This window comes from Melopsittacus undulatus, chromosome 2, assembly GCF_012275295.1.
Source record: "Melopsittacus undulatus isolate bMelUnd1 chromosome 2, bMelUnd1.mat.Z, whole genome shotgun sequence".
NCBI classification, from domain to species: Eukaryota; Metazoa; Chordata; class Aves; order Psittaciformes; family Psittaculidae; genus Melopsittacus; species Melopsittacus undulatus.
Genome location: NC_047528.1, coordinates 92,766,273 through 92,787,160, shown reverse-complemented (window position 1 = coordinate 92,787,160; position 20,888 = coordinate 92,766,273). Strand labels below are relative to the sequence as shown.

The 20,888-nt window shown below is 42.9% G+C and overlaps 1 protein-coding gene across 5 annotated transcripts in view; it reads right to left on the bottom strand.

Annotated features, from left to right (window-relative positions):
- The window catches only part of RUNX1 (RUNX family transcription factor 1), a 171,610-nt gene that overhangs the window by 53,678 nt on the left and 97,044 nt on the right, over positions 1-20,888 (bottom strand). For all 5 annotated transcript variants that reach the window (XM_031051404.2, XM_031051406.2, XM_034060087.1 and 2 more), the window contains one exon: positions 16,479-16,635. In XM_031051404.2, the coding sequence (XP_030907264.1) occupies positions 16,479-16,635 (157 nt within the window). The remainder of the gene's footprint in view (positions 1-16,478; positions 16,636-20,888) is intronic.

The following is a 20,888-nucleotide window of genomic DNA, read 5'->3' as shown; positions in this document are numbered from 1 at the left end:
TTATGAGGACATAGCGGAGCATTATGCTTAGTTGCTTTATTATTCTGTAAGAAAACTGTGAAGGCCTTTCAAAATTGTTATGTGCATGCCACAGCTCTGAGTTTGGAAAAGTACTCATTTTGGTGGCTGCTGAGGAAGGTTTTGCATCCCCTTGTGACTCAATGTATTCAGATTCTGCTACTCCTGGATTTGCTTTTGGGAAATGTTAGCATTTACTTCAGGCCTTTTTAAACAACAAAAGTTAACATTCTGCAGCTCTGATAAGACCTCATACATGCATTCATTGTGGCTTTGGTCTGGACAACAATACAAACATTGCCTGTCAGCAGGTTTAGCACAGTTATCTGAGCATCATGGAGGACTCAGATACTGACAGGAATCTTAGTTATCAGTAAGAGACATCAAGGGACATCACCCCAAGTTAGATAACCAGGAACTATTGTAAGAAAATTAAGGCTCTCCTCCTTTGGGCAATGCTCTGTGAGCTTTCCCATACAGATCAGCCAGCTTCATTTTACCACTTGGTTCCAGCCCTCCTGAGTGCTGAGTTCCTTCCCTTTTAAGAGTTCACATTTTTATTGTTTGCTTCATTTATCTATATAAATAAATACAAACTTAAATATAAGTATAAATATAAATGCCTGCCTCTAGCAGCAATATTCCCCCTACCCCAACCCATGCACATTAACTTGCAATTCAATACGTCTCTTAATGCAGTTCCAGCTTTTGGTGCTAATGGTCTGCATCAACATCACAATGAACACACATACACAGCTGTTACTGGAAACTGTCCTCATCACATCCCTGTGAATTAAGGAGGTATTCTCCCCACTCTGTGGATGAAGAACTGTGGAGAGATAAAGTGTCTTGGCCACGATCTCACAGGAAGCCTGTGGCCAGCGATGCTAACCACTTTGGCTGCTGCAACTAAATACAGCTATAATCCTGAACCACAGCCCTGACAAAACAGAAGCTGAAACACAAGCATGGCAAATCCCAGGTCAGTCTCTTCCCACCTCCACGTCCTCACTAGAAAGCAGTCCCTGAGATGGAACAAACTGCAACAGAAGCAAAAACCATTTCAGATCCTTGTCTCAGGGCCTTTGGACCTCAGCTCATGGGTCCTACATCTACCCAGACCAAAGATGTCTGTGTCCTTGACAGTCTTTAAATACCAGAAATAGTTTATTTCCAGAAATAGTTTCCCTGTATCATTATATACAACATCCAGATCACTAAGACTGAAAGAGAATTTGAAAATATACTTTATTCTTTTTACTAATCTGAGGTATTTCCAGCTTGCTTCCCATTTGTGGTTTTGGCTTGTTTGTTTTTTTTTTTACAACTGCTGATGCATTAGGTAAGGTGTTTCTGCTGTTCTGCTAGACTATGTAGTCCATTTATTTCTTTAGATGTTGTGGATTGATTTTCCAGGTAGAAAAGAAATGTGCTATAAAATTGTAACAGTGGTGAAATGTAGTAAAATGTGGCCACAGTAGCAGTCTACAAGAATAAAGAAGAGGGAGGTGAAGTTGCTTTCAAGATTTTCTACAGAACAGACTAGATCTCAGAGACTGTATATGGTTGTGACACAAGCTGGCAAAAGCAGGAAGATACTTGGCTTACTTCTTGTTGACAGAAGACTATTCATTAACCACATACTGGTTAACCACAGGACTATATAACCATAAACCTATGTGTCACTCATTGCTGCTTACCAATAATTCTGGCTGTGTTTTTTCCCTGGTTATTGTGATTCATTTGCATTTAACTTTATTAAGTGGTTTTATCACTTTTATTCATAGCTTCTACATTATTCATCCTTTATGTGTCTGGTTGACAAAGGCAGATTAAAATTAGAGGTATTGTTAGTGAAATCTGTGTTTTATGGATATACCTGTTTTGGGATGACAGTAGGACTATAGACATCTCCTCTTTGCTTTTATGTATTATGATACAGCCATGATACAAATTTTTATTTTCAACACACTCTTGCATAATACACTGACACACAAGTGCAATGCATATACACACGCACATGCATATGCAATGTGCAGCAGACTAAACTGGTTGAAGTAATACCAGATTAGTCAGTGGAGGCTGTATTCAGCTTCTCTAGCACTTCAGCCTTTATTATATGCCATGATTTCTGATGCCTAAGAAGTGGACCTCATAACTGTTGGCAGAAGACCTACACTGAGCACTTAGTGTTTCTGCTCAACTCAGGAAGGGATGGATGCCACCAAAACAGCCTGAGTGATGGACTAACCTCTCTAGTAAAGTGGGACCAAACACCTCAAGAAGGCATTCTGAAACACTGGCCTGATTTGGATGCCTTCAGTAGTCATGATGACAATTTGATGATGCCCTAGCAGTCTCAGCAAGATGGCATGTAGCCCTTCATGAGCTAACATCAAAATCTGAGACCATCTGTGTTAAACAGCCCCATGAACCTACAGAAAGCCATGCACAAATTAGCTTGGGTTTGTGGTGCATCCCTCAGTATACTGAAGCAAATTGCTACTGTGTCATCATGGGAGTGTCTGCCAATGGTGTGAGGGCTGATAGGTGATGTCAATATCAATCTGTGCCTTGCTGGGGTGCAAGAGTCACTTCAGAGGCTGTTGCTGTCTCTGTAACTATCCCTGGCAGTTCCTAATATTAGGCACAAAACACCTCATGAGCACAAGGATTAAATTCTCCAGATGTGGGATAGGGCTCTGCCTTTGGAAACCCTTCCCACAGTCATCAAGCATACCATCATAAGTGTAAGGGCAGAGCACAAGACTCACTGCTGCCATCAAGTCTTCCCTCACAGAGTAGGAAAAATTGCTTGGTAATGTTTATTTTTGCAAGAGCATTAAGCCAGAACCATTCTAGAAAAAAAAAATAATGGAAACAGCAGCATTTCTGGTCAAAATACAATACTGACTTTTGAAATGATACGTGGAGACTCTGTTGATGGGCTTGCTAGAGGCTCTACTACCAAAAAATCCCTCAGAAGTCATTGCTGATTTGACAGCTGAAGTCAGATGGATTAAACAAGTTGTCCTGAGCTCATGACTTTACAGGATTGCTTATGAGATTCCCTGATGCTGTGCAAAGCTGCAAGAACTGAAGAGGAAGCACAAAGCATAATGTTGTCTGCCAGCACTTGCTCAGCAATACTGTTCCTGGACCAGCAAAGGTGAAGATCAGCATTTGATCCTTCAAGCATTTGGTCTTTCAAGGATTTGATCAACCATTGATACCTTCAAGTATTTGAAGGTATTGTGCCTGTGCACTATACTGCAATACAGGAACCTGAAGTATGTGTTCAGTCTGCATCCCATCTGACAGAGGCTGGAAGCAAAATGAGCAGTGAGCTCACATATAGCATGATAAGAGATTATTTAAGTGGTCCCCCAGAACAACACTGAAGGGCTCTAGAGGGAGCAATAGGCTTGTAAGTCGTGGTCCCTGGGAATGTTTGAAAGGAACCAAGGGGGAAAAATGAATCCCAAGTGACAACATGGTCACATGAAGCTCCTGTGTGCTGATTTAGTCATCCTGAGCAGTAGTTATGACCAGATGGATCTGGGGGAGGGAAGGCACACTTAAAAGTGGCTGCATGTGCAAATGCAAAGGGCAGTGAGAGTAGACACACTTTAGGGAAGGGAGGTCACAGCTTGAATTTACTACTTCATTTTAATCCACCTTTCTTGGGCAAAAAAAGAGACATTGATTCCATTTATGAAGGTTCATCCAAATGAGGGCAGAAAAAATGAATTAAAGCTCCCTAAGTTTGCTTGTGGAAGGGGAGAGGAAAGGGAGGCCAACAGATGATGTGGTTATTACAGTTACTATCTTTTGCTTTGGGGATTTATTCTGATGAAGTGTCATTAGACTTGTTTTGTTGGTTGGTTGGTTGGGTTTTTTTTTTAATTGTTACAGTAAATTATTAAATGAAAAGAAGAAGAAAAAGGAAAGGAGCCAAGAACGCTTGTGCTGACAAGGACAAAAGGTATAGCTGGAAAAATATGAAATGTAATACACAAATGCAATACAAATTATATTACAGACATTTCTATTATATTAGTGAGAGACTTCCAGGTTCTAGTAAGAAAGATTATGATACTTCTTTTTTTTTTTTAAGCCAGCTTCTACATTTTAGTGCTTATGTACTTACTTTTATTAAACCATGCTAAATGATCAATTTTATACATCTTTACAGTTTCTCACTACATCTTCCTGGGTATCTGCCAAAGTGAAGATGTCTACTGCATTTTAATAACATATCTGACTGTATCTCTGGGCAGGATTTAATACAAACACACACACATATTCATTCTTAAATGTCGACCGTTATACACTGGGGCAAAACTTTGCCATTCTTATCACTTAAGCCCCTAAATGCTCCAATGTAATCAATAGGACGAGAAGGGCCAACATAATTTGACCCTTCATTAGATAACTGCTGCTCACCATACAAGTGAAGTGTTTTTGTAGGTATCCAAGTTGCAAGTCCAATTACAAAATAGCTGTCCTAATTCTGCGCTCAGGTGGTGACCCTATTCTACTGCTCCCAAGACAGTTTCACACAGCCAGAATCTAACTTTGCCTGTTGTGCTTGGTCCAGTGGCTATTTCGTCAGAAAAAAAGCTGCCACTGAAGTAAGCTGCATCAAAAAATAACATCATTTGTTTACCATCAGCACCACAGATACCACAGAATTTAAATAGGAGAAAAAACTGTTATTCACCTCATCTGCTGCAAATGGTTTACAAAATCTAACTGCCACAAGCCAACGGTCCAAAGAGTGAAATGCGAACATGGGGAGAAGTCAGCAAATTCAGGTGATGGCCCAAAAAAGGCAAGGACTGCCATGCAAATCACTTGCACCTGTAATAGATCTGTTTATGTGTTTATATGAATGTTTTGTAGGTGCAAACATGTGTCAAGTTGGAGATTTGGGAAATACACATACTCGATTCCTGCCAAGCCAGCCTGGGTCAGCATAAATGGTATACTTTTGAACATTTCTGTCAAGTGTCTCACTCCAGGAAGTTCTTATACCTGTGTTTACATAGCCTCTACTTACCCAGAATGAAATCTCCATCATGTTAAATCAATAGGTGTTTTGTTCTGGATTTATATGGAGCCAAGTTGTCATGCAATGACCAGAAGCGGCCCTGCCGCAAACTTAGACCCAGCTATGAACTACTGAATTTGCTTTGCAGTAAATTTTGGATATGCAACTTGCCGCTGCAGGAGTGTGGTTAGCACTGGCTTCTCCCCTTCCCTTCCCAGCTCCCTGCAGCGTTACCAAATGCTTAAGCAAGACATACACTTCACTCTCTTCTCCTCCCTGCTCATTCTCCAAACATCTTTCCTGGCTAACAAGTAAATGCTATGGTAGAAAGCACCAGAAGAACCTGCTTCTCTTGCCATGGCTCTATGAATTCTGGAGCTAGAAGGCTAGAAGAAGGTTGTGTCTGGGGTGGAATCATTTCAAGGCATTATTTTGGTGAAGCACATGTACATTTAACCTAAGGCAACACAGGAACTATATTAAGCAACCAAAATTACATAACTGAAATCAAGTAACATTAATAGAGACGCTGCCAGCCCAAGAAGGCATTAAGACTGAATTTTACCTCAAGCCCATTATCTGGGTAGGGGTAGTCCCTGGCACTCTTCTGGAAACTGTGTCAAAAACATAACCCTATGTCCGCAAGCTGTGGACATGAAATAATTAAGTAGATGCAGAAGCTGGTTCTATACTCAGTGTAACTTAGAACTGCTAAAATCCAGCTGCCTGGGGTCCTCAGCAGCTATTCCAGTGGACACATACTGGTGACAAAGAGCAATGTTTCATGTATGCCCCCTGTCATTAGGTATACTAGGCAGCCTGTAAGACCTGTCACCAATGCTGCATGTTTCCCTATGCACTGGAGAATTCCTGAGCAGGTAGCAGGTCCAGAAGTTGCTTGCCCTGCCCTTTGCTGTGCTACAATGGTACCAATGTTCAAATCCCTATCCTCAGAAAAAAAAACATCCTCTTGTTGGAATGAACAAAAAATGACAGCACGCAGCATCCCAAAACCATGTCACTGTCAATTCCAAAGTCCTGTATTTGCTTGAATGCTGCTTTTTATCCATCATGGTAGCAACTAACACCTTTTGGATTTGATCTGAAGCCCTCTGAAGAGTGATTCTCCCTTGCACAAACATGCTCAAGAGTTGCAAGGGTGGAACTCGGCTCTCTAAACCGGCCACACTTTTTCTCTCTCCTTTTGGGCAGATGTTTACATTTTAATTTGACAAGAGTTTGTGTGCAGCCAGTTTCACTTCTGCACTGATGTGCGGTTTCACTTCCCAGTCCCATGTGCTGTCATGATGACACCCTCCAACACCTCCTCCCACCCCACAGGGGCCTCTGTGCTAATCCCTTCCCTGACAATGTGTGTAAAAGTGCAGCTGCCACTGCTTCTGCTGATCCACTGGTTGCCTCGAAGGCACCTGGTGGTGAGGCTCTACTTCAGAAACCCGGATTTAAAATGCACTCATTTGAAATGCTCATGTCTAAAATGTTAGGCACAAGGCACCAGTCTGAGCTGGATTCCTTCAGGTTCCTTCCCTCAGGTTACTACTTCTACTACCTTCACACTATCATTTCACTCTGCTGAAGTGAATGTGCTTCATCAGAGATGCCACAAATTAGCAATTTATTCTGTTTAGAGAAAAAAAAAAAGCAAAGTGCCAGTTGAGTAGCAGGAGATACCCAGTGTGGGTACTAAATGGTCATGGCCGTTTATCAGAAAGGGAGCTGCAGCAGAAGACAGGTAGGAGAATAAATTTGAGCCTATAGGAAAGGACATGAAATGAACTAACTGAGGAGAAGAGGCATAGGATTAAGAGATTTGGGATCGAGGTGGCAAGAAGGACATCTCCGAAGATAGGGTGTCCTACAATAGTCAGCTGAAGGTGACACCCAGTAAACATAGACATTAGTCACTTTTGGATGTCATCATCAACAGTCCGCAAACACACAAAACCACCAGGTATTCTGCCTATATTGTGATGTTGTCTAATTTCAGAAGAAATAATATTTTAAGCTGCGGTAGGAATTTGGCTGGCAGGAACATTATTTGTACTTTAGCATCATCAGGTCTAAATCCTATGTAAATATCAGCTTTTGAGCTTTCTGATGGAGATGGCATATGTATACATGTGTGTGAGTGTGTGCACCAGAGTTACAACAATGTCTGACAATATATAAAGAAAATGTGCTTTTCCATTCTGTCTGAAAGACAACCAGGTGACCTATTTTAATTGAATTTTTAGGGTGGGATGCCTTCTTAGACTGAAAGCCTGCAGATCAAGTTTGCAAAATGGATTAAGGCATTAAAAGACTGGGATGGGGGGGAAGACCTTTTAATGGAAAAGCCAAGCAGCCTCTAACTATAAGTGGAGTTGCTGCAGTAACCACTATAAAATTCTTATGAACTTGGGTGGAGACAATAATTACAGCAGAGGAAGAATGAGATGCTATGGGATGCCCAGCCTCTGTAGCAGAGTAGCAGTAGAAGGAGATTACAATTTGAGTCTTAAAATGCAATGCTTATTGTCTAAATATTTTTAAGAGGTACCATATACGTAATGTATACAAATGGCATGTCACTAATGTTTAAACACAGATCTTGAGAGTACAATTATTTCTTCCCCAGAAATGACGCTAATAGAAATCTCTTATGCCCCATGAGTAGGCTACCCCAAAAACTGAACCTCTGCTTTCAAGCCATGACCTATAGCATACCAAGGAATTTCACTGTGTTGGTGTTTTGTTTTTGTTTCACTTTCTCAGTGCAGTATCATTTTAGTTTTAAATGAACTGCTTCTCTATACCAGAGCTTGGGCTGTCTATGAATAAGTATTCAGGAATGACTTAGCCTCCATGAAGTGCGTCCAGCTCTAGGGCAGAAAGAAGAAACAATCATTCAGCAGACTGCTATGTCACTGCTGGATGGTTCAGGGAAGAGGAAAAAAAAACAAAACCAGGAACACCAGATGGAAAGGACAGTTCAAAATGAAGTGACTTAAATGCAAAGCTACCACCTTCTCACAGAAAATGCCTTGGGATTTTTAAGCCTAATAATAGTTCTTAACCCAGCTATAATTTCAAACCATTAATAAGCTTTTTGAGGCAGAAATTATCACCCACACTTTACAGGTGATGACAGAGACATGAAAAGGTTAAGGCCCAGATTCACAAGAGGATTTAGCTGCCTGAAGTGGGATTCAGGTTTGATTTAAATGCTTAAGTCCAAAATTACACCCCTCACACCTCCCACCCCACCATCCAGGTGGTGCCTAGCAACAGCCATGGTGGATACCTGAGGGGGCTTTCCCTGCTGAACATCCCCATGCCCTTAAGGCTACAAGATCAGCCTCCAGGAAGGAGCATCTCAGCATGGTCAGCAGGCCTAAACCCACAGTCTGAGCCTTTCTCTGACCCTTCTCCTCCGGGAGGTTTGCTTCAGGAGTTGCTGCTCGGGGCTCACCCACTGACAGCCTCTCATGGTGGCTGTTTTAAGCATTAATGGCATTTCCCCAGGGAAGGTCTCTCTTTTGTAGGCTGCACTTCAGATGTACATTTCGCACCTCCCTGAGGGACCATGGGCAGGTGGCTCTGGTGGGGTCAGAATCCTCAGCACTGGTGGCCCCAGTGGCTGGAGGTCCTCAGGAAGAAGAGGTCCTTCAGGCAGAGGGACGCTGCATGCATGGCTCTCAGGGCTGCTGGCTGCAGTGTTTGGGGTGAGGAGAGCACCTTGTTCCACTGTCTTCTCCAAGGACTTCTGTATTTGAACCCAGGATTTCTTCATCCTTCAAAGCCCTGTTCTCATCCTTTGCCTAACCATCAGACTAGGAAAACCTTGATGTAATGGGTGTTGTGGTTTTTGGCAGATCCTGTTCTGAGGCACCTTCATTTCGTGGTGCATTGTCCCGTGATCCTAGAAAATGTCCTTTGAGACCTGGATTTTGTCTCAGTTCCTCCCCCTTTTTCCAGCACTGGATTTCATTTGGGACCAGCCCAATTCTGGCTACCTGTCCAGCCAGGTGCTGGCATACCTCAGTGCTCTGGTACGGTGCAAGACCTGGGAACAAATGTGTTCCTTGCCCTAGGGAGCAATGAAGACCTCTCGGCATGGCTGCAGGCAGAGGCACCAGGTACAGGGAACAAGGAAGGTGTGGGTTCACTGGAAGAGCAACATGCTGCTCTGAATACAAAAGGCAAGGAGCACTTTCATGATCATCAGGGCCATTTTTGCAAGTGAGGGACTTCCGCCTGCAGTGGCCTAAAGCAAGTGAACACCAAAATACAACCTGACAAGTCACTTCTTCAGTAGCTAGCTGAGCATGGGAGTGTGCACTGGGACTGTTTACTCAGAGTTCATTTTCTTAGAGGAAGGACTCCTTGTGCTGTCATTACGCTAATGCAATGCACATTGATTTCATAGCTCGGAAGAGGTCTGGGGTCACTCGATGGATATCCATACAGTCAGTGATGGGGGAGATAACACTGCCATTATGAACTCGGAACCTGCCAAGTTCCACCAGAGACAACGTCCAAACATAGAGCAACCCCTGTGACCTCAGATACGGACGTGGTTTCACTGGAGTTGTGGTGTATGAAGTCTAGCCTGTGGAAACTTTGTGGCCTTGGCAAAGTGCTCTCTCCAGTTCCTCCCTAAACTTCAGGGAACTGATGTGCATACACACTGTGCCAAGCACTGCCTCACTGAAGAGCTCTTATGGCATCAAGGCTTCAAAGCAGCTGCTTCCCTTTGCTTCACCTCAGCCTCCAGAACCTCCTCCCCGTGCACTGCCTGCTCTCTCCCTGCACCACACGGCAGGTCGCTCCCCATCCCCAGAGGGAACATTAGGAAAGGGTGGGAAGAATTTAGGATAATTCCTAGTAGCACACTCTGAAGCCAAAACCTGCTCCTGTGATAAAGGCTCACAAAGGAATAGCAACCTGTACTGAGAGGCAACAGCTCTCAAAGGGGACAGGCAGGAACAACATCAATAGAGGAAAGAGGACAAGCGACAGATTGATGCGGGACAGAGATGAAGGGAATAAGGCCGACTAGGAGAGGCTGAGAAAACTGTTGAAATAATGATGGGAAATGGGAAAAGTAGGAGGGAAGCAAAAGAGTTGGACCATCACACAGTGTTAAGGTAAAAAAAAACAAGGCTATTTTTTCTCTGCTGTTAAAGGGTTTTTTAGAAGGGAACAGAGACTGATTCACACTGCTGAGGGTTTACGCACATGACTATCCTGGAAAAGATTCTCCTGACAGCAATTGTAAGCCCAAACAAATTTGTAAGCATCCTTGCTTCTGCTAATCCTGAATGAGCTGACAAGGACTGCATGCCTTAGGCCAGTCAGCTGAAGTTCACTAGCCAGCCCTGAAGCCAAGGCCCTAATTCATCTCTCAGAATGATTTTATTTTGGTGACAAAACAGCAGCTGTTATTTGAGCTGTATTACAGGTACATACATATACAGGTACATCAGTATGCACAAAAATAAGTATTTTTTTTTTACCAGAACTCATGCAGCCTCTGAGGAAGGCACAGCAAAATAAATAAAAAGAAGGAAAATAAACCCAAAGGAAAATAAAAAGGCAAACAGATCTCTTGAAACTATCTAGCCTTTTCATCTCGAGAGGTACTTCTTTTCCCATAAGTAGTATCCTCATAAACCCAATTCCTGTTCCTTTTAGCATAGAAAAACAAAAAAAAAGGAGAAAATGCTTGGAGGACAGTGTCTGCCTCATCCTCATCATTACCCGAGTTTCAAATATGTACAAGCAGAGCTCTGCAGAACCAAAAAATAGATTTATTGTTATTGGACTGAGGGCAGTGGTTCAGCACTTGGCATGGCCACTGTTTACAGCAGTAATGCTCCCGGAGACAGGAAGCTCTCCAAATCACTCTGCCATTATTTTTCTCCTGTTGACGCTTTCTGATCAAGAGTTTTTTCGCCCAGACGAAATCTGAAGTAACCCAGCGGAGAGTGTTTGGGAGCTGGCAAAGCCAGCCACAGTCATGCTCAGCCTCACAGACCACATGATGTTTTTCGAGTCAAACCCCCGTGCAGAGATGCATCATACTTATACTTTCTTACACAATCAGCAATTCATGCAAACCCGGCTGCACGTAGCAACTGTGTGCCGAAGACGACTCAGGCGACACTGCTGTAGTGAGAAAGTCTTCTTCCTTCCCCTCCTCCTGCTATTACGTCCCTGCCAAAGGCCAGCACAGAGGCAGTGTAGCTTTGAAGGGGCTGGGTTTGCTGATCAACCTAAAGCTGACACAGGCTATTTGGCCTGAAATAGCCATAAATTCCTCTGTACCAGTGCAGGGAGTCTGCACGGTGAATTCTTCCACAGCTACTTGGTTTACACAGAAATCTTGATTAAAACTAACAACACAACCAAGCAACCCTGAATCACTTACACATAAATCAGTGCTCCTGGCCTGATTGGTGGGGGGAGAACCCTGTGATAAACATCTACCCTCTAACACACACCAGGGGTGAGCACCAGTAGCATGGCCCCTTCTTTTGGTTGCTTCCCTTTCCCAAAGGCCATGCCAGCCTTGCCCGTGCCCAGCACAGTAGCAGGGTTGGAGGATGACTCAAAGGAGCTGACCATTTCCCTACAGCCAAACCACCTTCCTGCTGGTTGTAGCATCCTGATAGCACCACATAGAATCATAGAATAGTTAGGATTGGAAAGGACCTCAAGATCATCCAGTTCCAACCCCCTGCCATGGGCAGGGACACCTCACACTAAACCATATCACCCAAGGCCTCATCCAACCTGGTCTTGAACACTGCCAGGGATGGAGCATTCACTACCTCCCTGGGCCAAAGTATAAATAAGTGGTTGGTTTTAAACTCAACAAATTGACTCTTATTTCAGTTTTGATTGCTGCTGGATTTCTTCTATTTTTGTCCTGCCTGGCAAGAGCGGCTCATTGTTACTCCAGTATCTGATACTGCGTCCCCTGAAGCATTCCAATGGCTTGGACCAGAACCCAGAAGACTGCTTAATACTGATTTTTATGAGCCTGTTGAATAGCCTCCTCTTCTGTTTTGCACATACTTTTAACAATTTTGAACGCATTTAAGTAAAAAAAGAAACCAAATTTTAACAAAGTGCTCAAATAATGCAACCACAAGCTGAAGCTGCACAGAAGGAGCAAAATTCTGACTTCAGAAAGACTAATTAAAATAATTGGACTCAGAATCCAGGCCAGTGATTTCTGGAGTTTAAGTATTTTTGAGATCCCAGCCTAAAACTGATTTTATTTCCACAAAATGATATCCAGATGGAAGGTTCCTCATAGCAGAAGCTTCTGGTTATGCTTAGTAAACTCTGTCTCTCTCTCTCATGTTCTCCTACCAGCTACAACTGTGAAAAATGAGTATTTCTTTAGCTCTGTGGAAACTGAAAACTTTCACAGAACTTATTCATGACTCTAATCCCAATAGCGGGTAGGAAACATATACATAGGCTCAATTTTCAGTCCTTTCCAAGACACAGATTTTAAAAATGCCTTGCTGGAGGGCTATCATGAAGCTCCAGCTCTTAGCTTTAGATTGAGATCTCCTGCAGCAAGCCAAGACAGCTCCCCTTTTAGCTACTATTATGATAACCTATTAATAATAATTTTAATCTGGAAAATATGTTTATTTGTTAGGGTTTTCTTAATGTTATGTTCTACAAAGACGATAGTTACTGGGATTAATGATTCCATGAGGAAAATATGTAATGCCTACCAAGCCATGAAGCTTTCCCTCTCCAAAATAACTATTTATTTTTAATTTTATCCAATGAACCTCTATGGTGTCAGGCATTTTGCATCAGATTTATTTCATCAGAGTAACCTAAACTGGTTCATTATACACTAAGAAAACAGTAGTAGCATTTTGAAGTTTGAAGTGTTTATGAACAGAAGGAGAAAAATAAAGATTAGTTTATTTTAACCAGGCAATCAGGTGAGGGCGGCTGAGATTGGCTGAATTTTAAAACTACGTTTTTCTTTCAGAAAGTACTTACCAAGCTTACAAGCCAGACAGGCAGGTTTTCCCAGTAGCATTCTCAAACTAGGGTGAGGAATAGTAACTCTGGAGCTCAGCCAATTCCAGTGTAAATCTGTTTTGCTCAGGAAAGTGAGCCAAATTGCTTTTCTACAACATCTCAATGTCTTGGGTGACCTGTGATATTCTCAGCTCCCATTCTGGGTGTCAAGAAAATCAAGTGTCCTTTGTTTTTTCTGTAATTCTGAACAACAGTCACCAGCAGAGCAACACAGGGTAACCGCTGGCTGTTAGATGTGAAAGGAATGTTGGAACGCAGCTTGGTTCTCTAAGCTTTGGCCAGTGTTTTGGTGCATCTGCTCTGGCCAACAGGCAGGAGCAGACCCCCAAACGGGGAATCGCTGTAACTCTCTCACAGTCAGCGCAGAGCTACTTATGTGAAAATGTGGACAACAGTCTTACGTTTGAAACAGCCATCGGACTGTCTTGGTAGATTTCATGTAAAGCCCCCATAAGGAAATTTAAACTATTTATCAAGACTGTCAAGAATGACAATTTCCTACTTTCTTGTAAGGGAGAGAGTGGTGGCTTGCCATGAGTTCAGCAAGGCTTTTAATGGGGATGATGGTTGCATCTGCACGATAACTGATGCACAGGGAACTGTCACTGGTCAAAGCTGTTCCTTATTCTCCAGCAGGGATTTTAAATCACCTGAGATACATGCACAAAAAACATCCACTCTGACTGTAACCAACATGAACTTTCAATCACTGTTCACGTAATATCGCATTATCACTGGTGGCCACTGAACTTATTCAAACTCAAGTATTACACAGCAAACAAAGTTTCTGTTAATTTTCCTCTACTGAAGTATCAAAGGAAGCAATGCCCTTTGAAGCAGCTACCTTACGCTTTAGGTTTTATGCAAGTTCAACAGAACAGCACCTCAGAAATCCCGTGCCAAATGCACACAATCCCCACCTTTTGAAAACAAACCCCTGTTCCAGGAATAAACAAAAGCATACATTAGTCACTCGTTCCAAAGATGGGCAGCCAGTGGAGGTGATGAGATTTAACCTCGAAGACTGACTAATAGCAAGCAGCGTTCCTAAGTCACTCCATTGCTTAAAGGATCCCAAGTACCCGAATACGATACAACAAACAAGTTTTATGTCAGTGCACGAGTGATCAGCTACTAGCAACTACTTACAGCAGGGTAAGGGGCTCAGGGGTGCTCCTCACCAAGTGTTTCTGTACGAATAGGGACTGTTTAATCTCAGCCACTGGATTTTGACCTTGAAAATCACACAGTTCACTGTTATGATTTCTAGCTTCATTACCATGGTCAGGAACTGAACTACAGGTTTGTTTTTATTAGCTTCTCCACCACTTTGCCAGCTATTCATTTGAATCTTCTAAACAGTCATCTCTGAATCATAATGCAAATTCCATTTACTGAAAAGGTGGTACCTTTAATATAACAAATGAACATGTTTAATGACTGATACTTTTAGACATTACAGCATCTCTCATGTTTTCAGTAAATGGATATAATTTTCTCTGCATTACCCTATTATTATTCTTTGCTAGCATTATGAAGCTACGTTCTCAGCTGCGGGTGTTTTCCACCAAGTGCATTTTGAAGACAGCCCAAACAACATGATTTTAAAAGACATCTCCCTCTGCATCCTCAGCTAAAAATGCTGCAGGATACAGAGGGATGGGATTGGCATTTTATTCTTAAAATGTCTTTACTGCTTGCACCTATGTTTCAACAGGGCTGTGCTCTTCCATAATTGCTTACTGCATTTACATTGGAAGAATATCTACAGATGCATTTCACTTCAAAGGCAAATAAAGCCTATTGTGTATAATCAGGATAACTTCCTTGGTCTGAAGCCTGACCCATCTCCCATTTGGAATAAAACATTTTGAGAGTGAGTGAGCAGAAGTGGGTCACCTTTGTAACTCTCCTGAGGCATGCTCATAACTCTGTGCATGTTTGTAAGGACTGTGCATACAACCACACATCAGGATTTGGCTCAAATGCTCTCATGGGGAGAGAGGGAGCCCTTAGTACTCAGTCTGATTCACAGAGATAGCATCGCACAACTTGCTTAAAAAGGTAGCATATAGAAACTTACTTAAGTGCAGTAGACACTATCATTTTGATTTGTGAATGTACGGCACTGAATTGTCCCTAAATAACTGCTGTGTTTGGAACACCATAATGTTACATTCTGGTTTTACTTAAAGATACAAATGAAGCAGAAGAAAAATACGTAAATAAATATCATATGGAAGATGTGATAGTTTTTCATTCTTGAAGCTCACTGGCTTCTCTTCTGTGGGTTTGACCGAGCCCCCATGATCCATGCAAAGGACACCACTCACAGCAACAAGGGCAGTAACGCAAGAGAGTGCTTAAAATAATCTTGTAATAGAAAGGTAAACACAATTGCTCAGAATTTATGGGGTTTAAAATTATGGACTAGAGCCAGAGAGTGAAGCTGCAAAGGGTCCTTCTGTTGATTTTATGGGCTTTTGGATCAAGCTTTGTACACCTGCTCTCTCGTATGCGACATGAGACACACGTGTCAGGTACTGACTGCAGCTTCCTAAAACCATTTAATATAGTTCTAGCTTAAGTTAACTTTGACTCTTATTTGTTATTTATGCTTATAAGGCCTTTTTATTTACATGCTGGTAATTACTGGTTATTACAGAGATACAGAAAACCAGACACTAAACTCATCTGCTTTGTTTTGATTTATCCTATCCATTTTGCAGGAGCACATTAAATAACACAACTACTTCATATTGTTCTACATCTATTTCAGAAAACAAAAGCGCAGAAAAAAGTGTCTAGTGCTTTCATCAGGTGGTGATGAACCCGGAAAACTTTTAAATCTATGCAGAAATTACTTGTAATTTTAGGTTGAACTCACTTTCTTGCAGAGACCAGCTTTTGCAGAGAGTGTGTTGGAGCCCTGAAATGGTCACGAGTCTTTACACAAGCTGAAAATTCTCATTTTAAATTGAAAAACATGCTATTTAATCTTGAACATGGGTAATACTGTGCTATTCTAAATTTGATGGGCCAGCTTCTGGAGTCAGATGTGATTTTCTGTCTATGTGAGGTTTTTGTTTTTTTCCAAATGAGATTCCACTGTTTAAAAACTAAGGTAACGCAGAGGACAGGCTAGGATAAAACAAAGAAAAACATACAGCTAATTCTGTGCCTTTGGAACTGGCCTACACCAGATTCTGTGGCATTCCCTGCTGAAGAAAACTCCATAGACGGCATCTTCAAATTCCCTCCATGTAATCTGAACTTGACATAAATGGTGAACATGACCCAAGTGTAGCTGAGAACAAACACATACCTCTTCCACTTCTACCCACGAATCGGAGGTCATTGAACCTTGCTACTTGGTTTTTCATGGCAGCTGTGGCGTTTCTGAGCTCTGCAGAGTAGTTTTCATCGTTTCCAGCCATCACCGTTACGAGCGTCCCATCGGGCACATCTCCCAGGGCCACCACCTACAAAATCAAGGGGCACAGAAGCCTCAGCTTCCTCACGTGACATTTAATTTGGGGTGCAGAAGATCAACAAGCAACATGATAAATCAGAGAAAAACCAGCACCAACAAAAAATCTATGTAGACTAAGAAGCTGCTTGGGGAATCACTTCTGTTCCTGGTTTGCTAGGAACAGAAAATAGAGCTACAGAAAAGTTTTTACATTGATGCACCCCTGAGCCGCACAGTATAATGCATGTACACCGACACAGAAAATAAATGAAATAGAACTTCCCAGATATACTTCTGTAACTGTCAATAAATAAATTCAAGTAACAGGAGCCAATTCTGGTTTGATTTACATCACTAGCATCACTTCTAAGCTCCAGTGGAGTCAGCACAACGATGGAAATGTAAAACCCCAAAGAAAACAAAACCAAACAAACCATCTCACGGAGGCAGAGGGTCTGAGTCCCCACAGCTGCATTAGTTCCTATGTTTTTCTCCTGCTGCTCTGAACAGAGCTGCCCCAGCACAAATTCAGAGTGAGTCCAAGAAAAAGCAGGCCTCAGTCGAATGTTTAATCACAACTTTCTGAACAATTTCTTTTTTCCTATAGAAGCCTGAAAGCAAACCATTGACTTAAAACCTCACCCGCAACCTGATGGATGGAAACCGTGATCTGAACTAATGAAATCTGCCATCGCTCAGCCAAAGGTTTTCACCTGCTCTGAAATGTTTGTGCTGTAGCTCCTTGGTGCCATCATCTATCAAACAAATATTTAGGATCACAGGATTTGCTGCATTTTTGATGCAGTGTCCCAAGAGATACAGAGATTTCTAACCTTAAATTTTCTGACTTATGTCTATGATTTTAAATTATGAAAAATTTATCTTCTTGAGCAGGACTGAATTCTCAGAACAAGTTTACCCTGCTACAAGGGAATGGGTATCTGGTCCTTCTCTTGATTTACTGTGGCAAAAGTAAGAGCCTGAATTAGGTCCCCTACCATACTTTTTTTAGATCCCGTTTCTGTTCCCCCAATTAAGTCTATTGTAGGAATCTCAGAACTACTACCAAAAAAAAGAAAAAAAAATGAAAGAAAAGAAAAAGAAGAAAAAAAATCTCACTAGTTTTTATTTCCCCTTTTGCACATTCTAAGAGGAAGTAGTCCTCTGAGTTGCAGTTCGATATTTTTCCTTCCTCTTAGCATTTTTTAGCTTATGTCCATGCAGTTATAACTGGCTGAAACTTACCATAGCCCAATCTTATTTCTATTAGTTTCTAATTACACTTGTTCTTTCCACACAGGACCAGTGGCGTCTTTACTCAGTCTGTCTTTGATGCTTACTGCCCAGCCATAGCTACCTCCCATAATATGGGAAAGGTCTCCAGTCACAGGTATTTCACAGCCTTTCCTTCTATAGGAGGCTGCGTTTCTCACTTCCCTGCTCTCCCATTTGTCACCGATAACACTTATTTTCACTTCCACATGCAAACTTAAAATCACTGTGTCAAAATTCCCTCTTTACGTATCTATTTTAACTTCCTCTTTCCCATTCCTCTGCAGCCCAGTCTTTTGGGTTTTTGTTCTCTTCTGTATGCTGTAATGCATTTCTGTGGCCTGTGCTACACTCAGCGTGTTTTTCATGTTTCCCTGATCTTGGCATAAATGACTCCCTGCTTGAACACTTGAAGCTGGGAAGTCTTCTCTTTGCACCATGTTGTGTCGTAAGTCACACTGCCCGGTAAGATCAGCAACTGCAAACCAAACACACTCACCCAGTTCTTAACAGTTACCGTAAAGCCTTAATGCATGCACATATATTAAAGGCACAAGAAAGGGAAAGGGGAAAATCAGGGCATTACCCTCTCCTCCCTGCGATACAAATATTTGCATGTTTGTTTAAGGAAATATATGCTAGCATTTTAAGGGATGAAGAACCTTCATGAATCCAAGGGAGCTGTCTCTTACAGGACAAGGATTTTAAATCTCTGTTTTCAAATTACACTAAAGGCAACCTCAGCAATAAGACACATGAAGAAAACATTAGATACAAGTATAAAAACTACACAGCCCAGAAAAGAAACCAGACTTAGAAATCACAGACAATAGAAACAGAAATACAAACATTTACATTACAAAAAAGACTAAACAGATAAGCTGGGACTTGCTGACTGGAGTTATCTAGCACTTTGTTGTAGTCTTTAGCTCTTAAAAAAATGCATTTTCAGAGAAGCCAAAAGAGTATCACAGTTGCAGTGCTGCCGGGTATCTAAATTACCTACTTCTGCTGCATCAATCAAACAAAATTGGCCTTTAAAATAAAGATTTAGATTCTTTCTTAACAGCGTTTGGACAATTAATCTATATGGCACCTTATTAGAGTTATTATATATTATTTCCTAAGTTTCTCGGAATCATTATTTAAGAAAAAAAATGTGTGGAAATGATCACTTTGGTTTGAAATGACATCCTGATCCTAAACTCGTGAGTAAATTCATAGTGAGTGAATTTTTCTGAGGAAATGTGAACTCTTTTTCTTGACACAATGGGTGTTAGCAAGTACTTAATAAAACTCAGTACTTTTTTTTTTTTTTCTCAGACGCAAATAAGATACCAGCATAGGAATGATCTGAATTTTCCAGTTCGTGGTCCAAACGATCTTAAAAAATACACCTTTCAAAATGACTTTGCGAATACTCAGAGTTTCTAGCGAGATGGTTTTGTATGTGGCAAACTATTTCGGGACTCACTGCTCAGCGCTCCACAACGGAGTTTTGGCATAGGGGGTGAGAAGCAGGTACCTCCGAGCCCACCGCTTTAAGAAACGCTCTCCTGGGTTTTGGGGCTGCTTTTACAAGCGTATTTCTAGGTTAAGCTCTCCCAGTGTTACAAACGCTGGCTTTCCTCTGTTTGGAGAAGCTGACCCTTTCCTCTGTTTGCAGAAGCTGGGAGCGGGCTTGCGGCTGAGCGCGGAGGGCAGTGCCGGCCGCGGGCGGGGGAAAGGAGGAAGGACAGCAGCGTGGGCTCTCTATCAAAACCAGTTCCCCGCCTTTGTTTTTCACATAACCAGGGCAGCCGCCGCCGCTGGGTTTCCCCGTGCCCGGGGAGCCGAGAGGCATCGGGGCCCGGTCGCTGCCAGACCCTACGGCACCGGGGGAAGCCGGGACCTGGCGGCGGCACCCCTTGCGGTGAGCCACCTCCCGTCGTGTGTGTCCGCATCCCCTGCCCTGTTCCCCGCCGGGAGATGACAGGGGCATGGAAATGGCCACGCGTGGCCTAGCGGGAGATGCCGCGGTGGCCTCCGGCCTCAGGGAACCCCCTCGTAGAAACACCGTCCACGTTTTGGGGACTTCGCGTGTCTCCCTTCCCGACGGGGCGGAGCGGGTTTTCACGCCTGTTCCACACCGTAACTCTGCCTTCCAGGAGCAGAGCTTCCCGACTAATTAGCAGCAGTTGCCTAGTGCGTGGGTGACAGTGTAATAATTAATATAAATGTGTGAATTTAGGAACTGACCCTGACGATTAGTTCCTCCCGTTCCCCAGACTCATATATGCGTAAACCAAGAAGACTCTCTAGACACACTTCTCCCTAAAACTTTCCTCCCTAAAGACGCCTGTCTCCTCAGCGGGATTTCCCAAAGCTCTGGGAGGTGATCTGATTCCCTTCTCCCTCCTTTCTGTTCCCGCAAAACGCCATCTGAAAGACTGGGGTCTGCTCACCTCCGAAAAAGTTGTGCTGAAGCCGCTGGTGTTTAGCAATGACCGCAAAAGAAAGCGAGAAGTCAAATCCCGAACCTAAATTTAACCCCGGGGCTCCTAGGAGCTGCATGTCTCTGCGGCTCCCTCCTCGGAGGAAAGGATAACAAGAATAATTATATTTTCCTTTCCGTGCTCGGAAGCGTATCTACACCAGTAGCAAGAAACCCACTGCATTCAAGAAGCCTGAGACAGACCCAAGCCAAAAAAGAGTGTGATCAAAGGGGTGTGGAGGGGTGAATTTTACTTGAACCCTGCTAACGGGACAGCAGGCCGGGAGAGGGAGAAAAGAGCAGCAGTTATTCCTTTTCCTTCCCGCAGCCGGCCGGGGGGCACCGCTCGGCAGCCCCGGCCCCGCACCGCAGCACAGCCGGCGGCGGCCCGTGGCAGGGGTTGCCTGGTGTCTCTTCCCCCATCTTTGATTCCGTATTTACTTGGGCTACCAAGTACGGATTTAGCAAAGGGAACAAGGGACATCCAAGCGGTCGCAGGGTCCGTCCAGGCTAGGCCC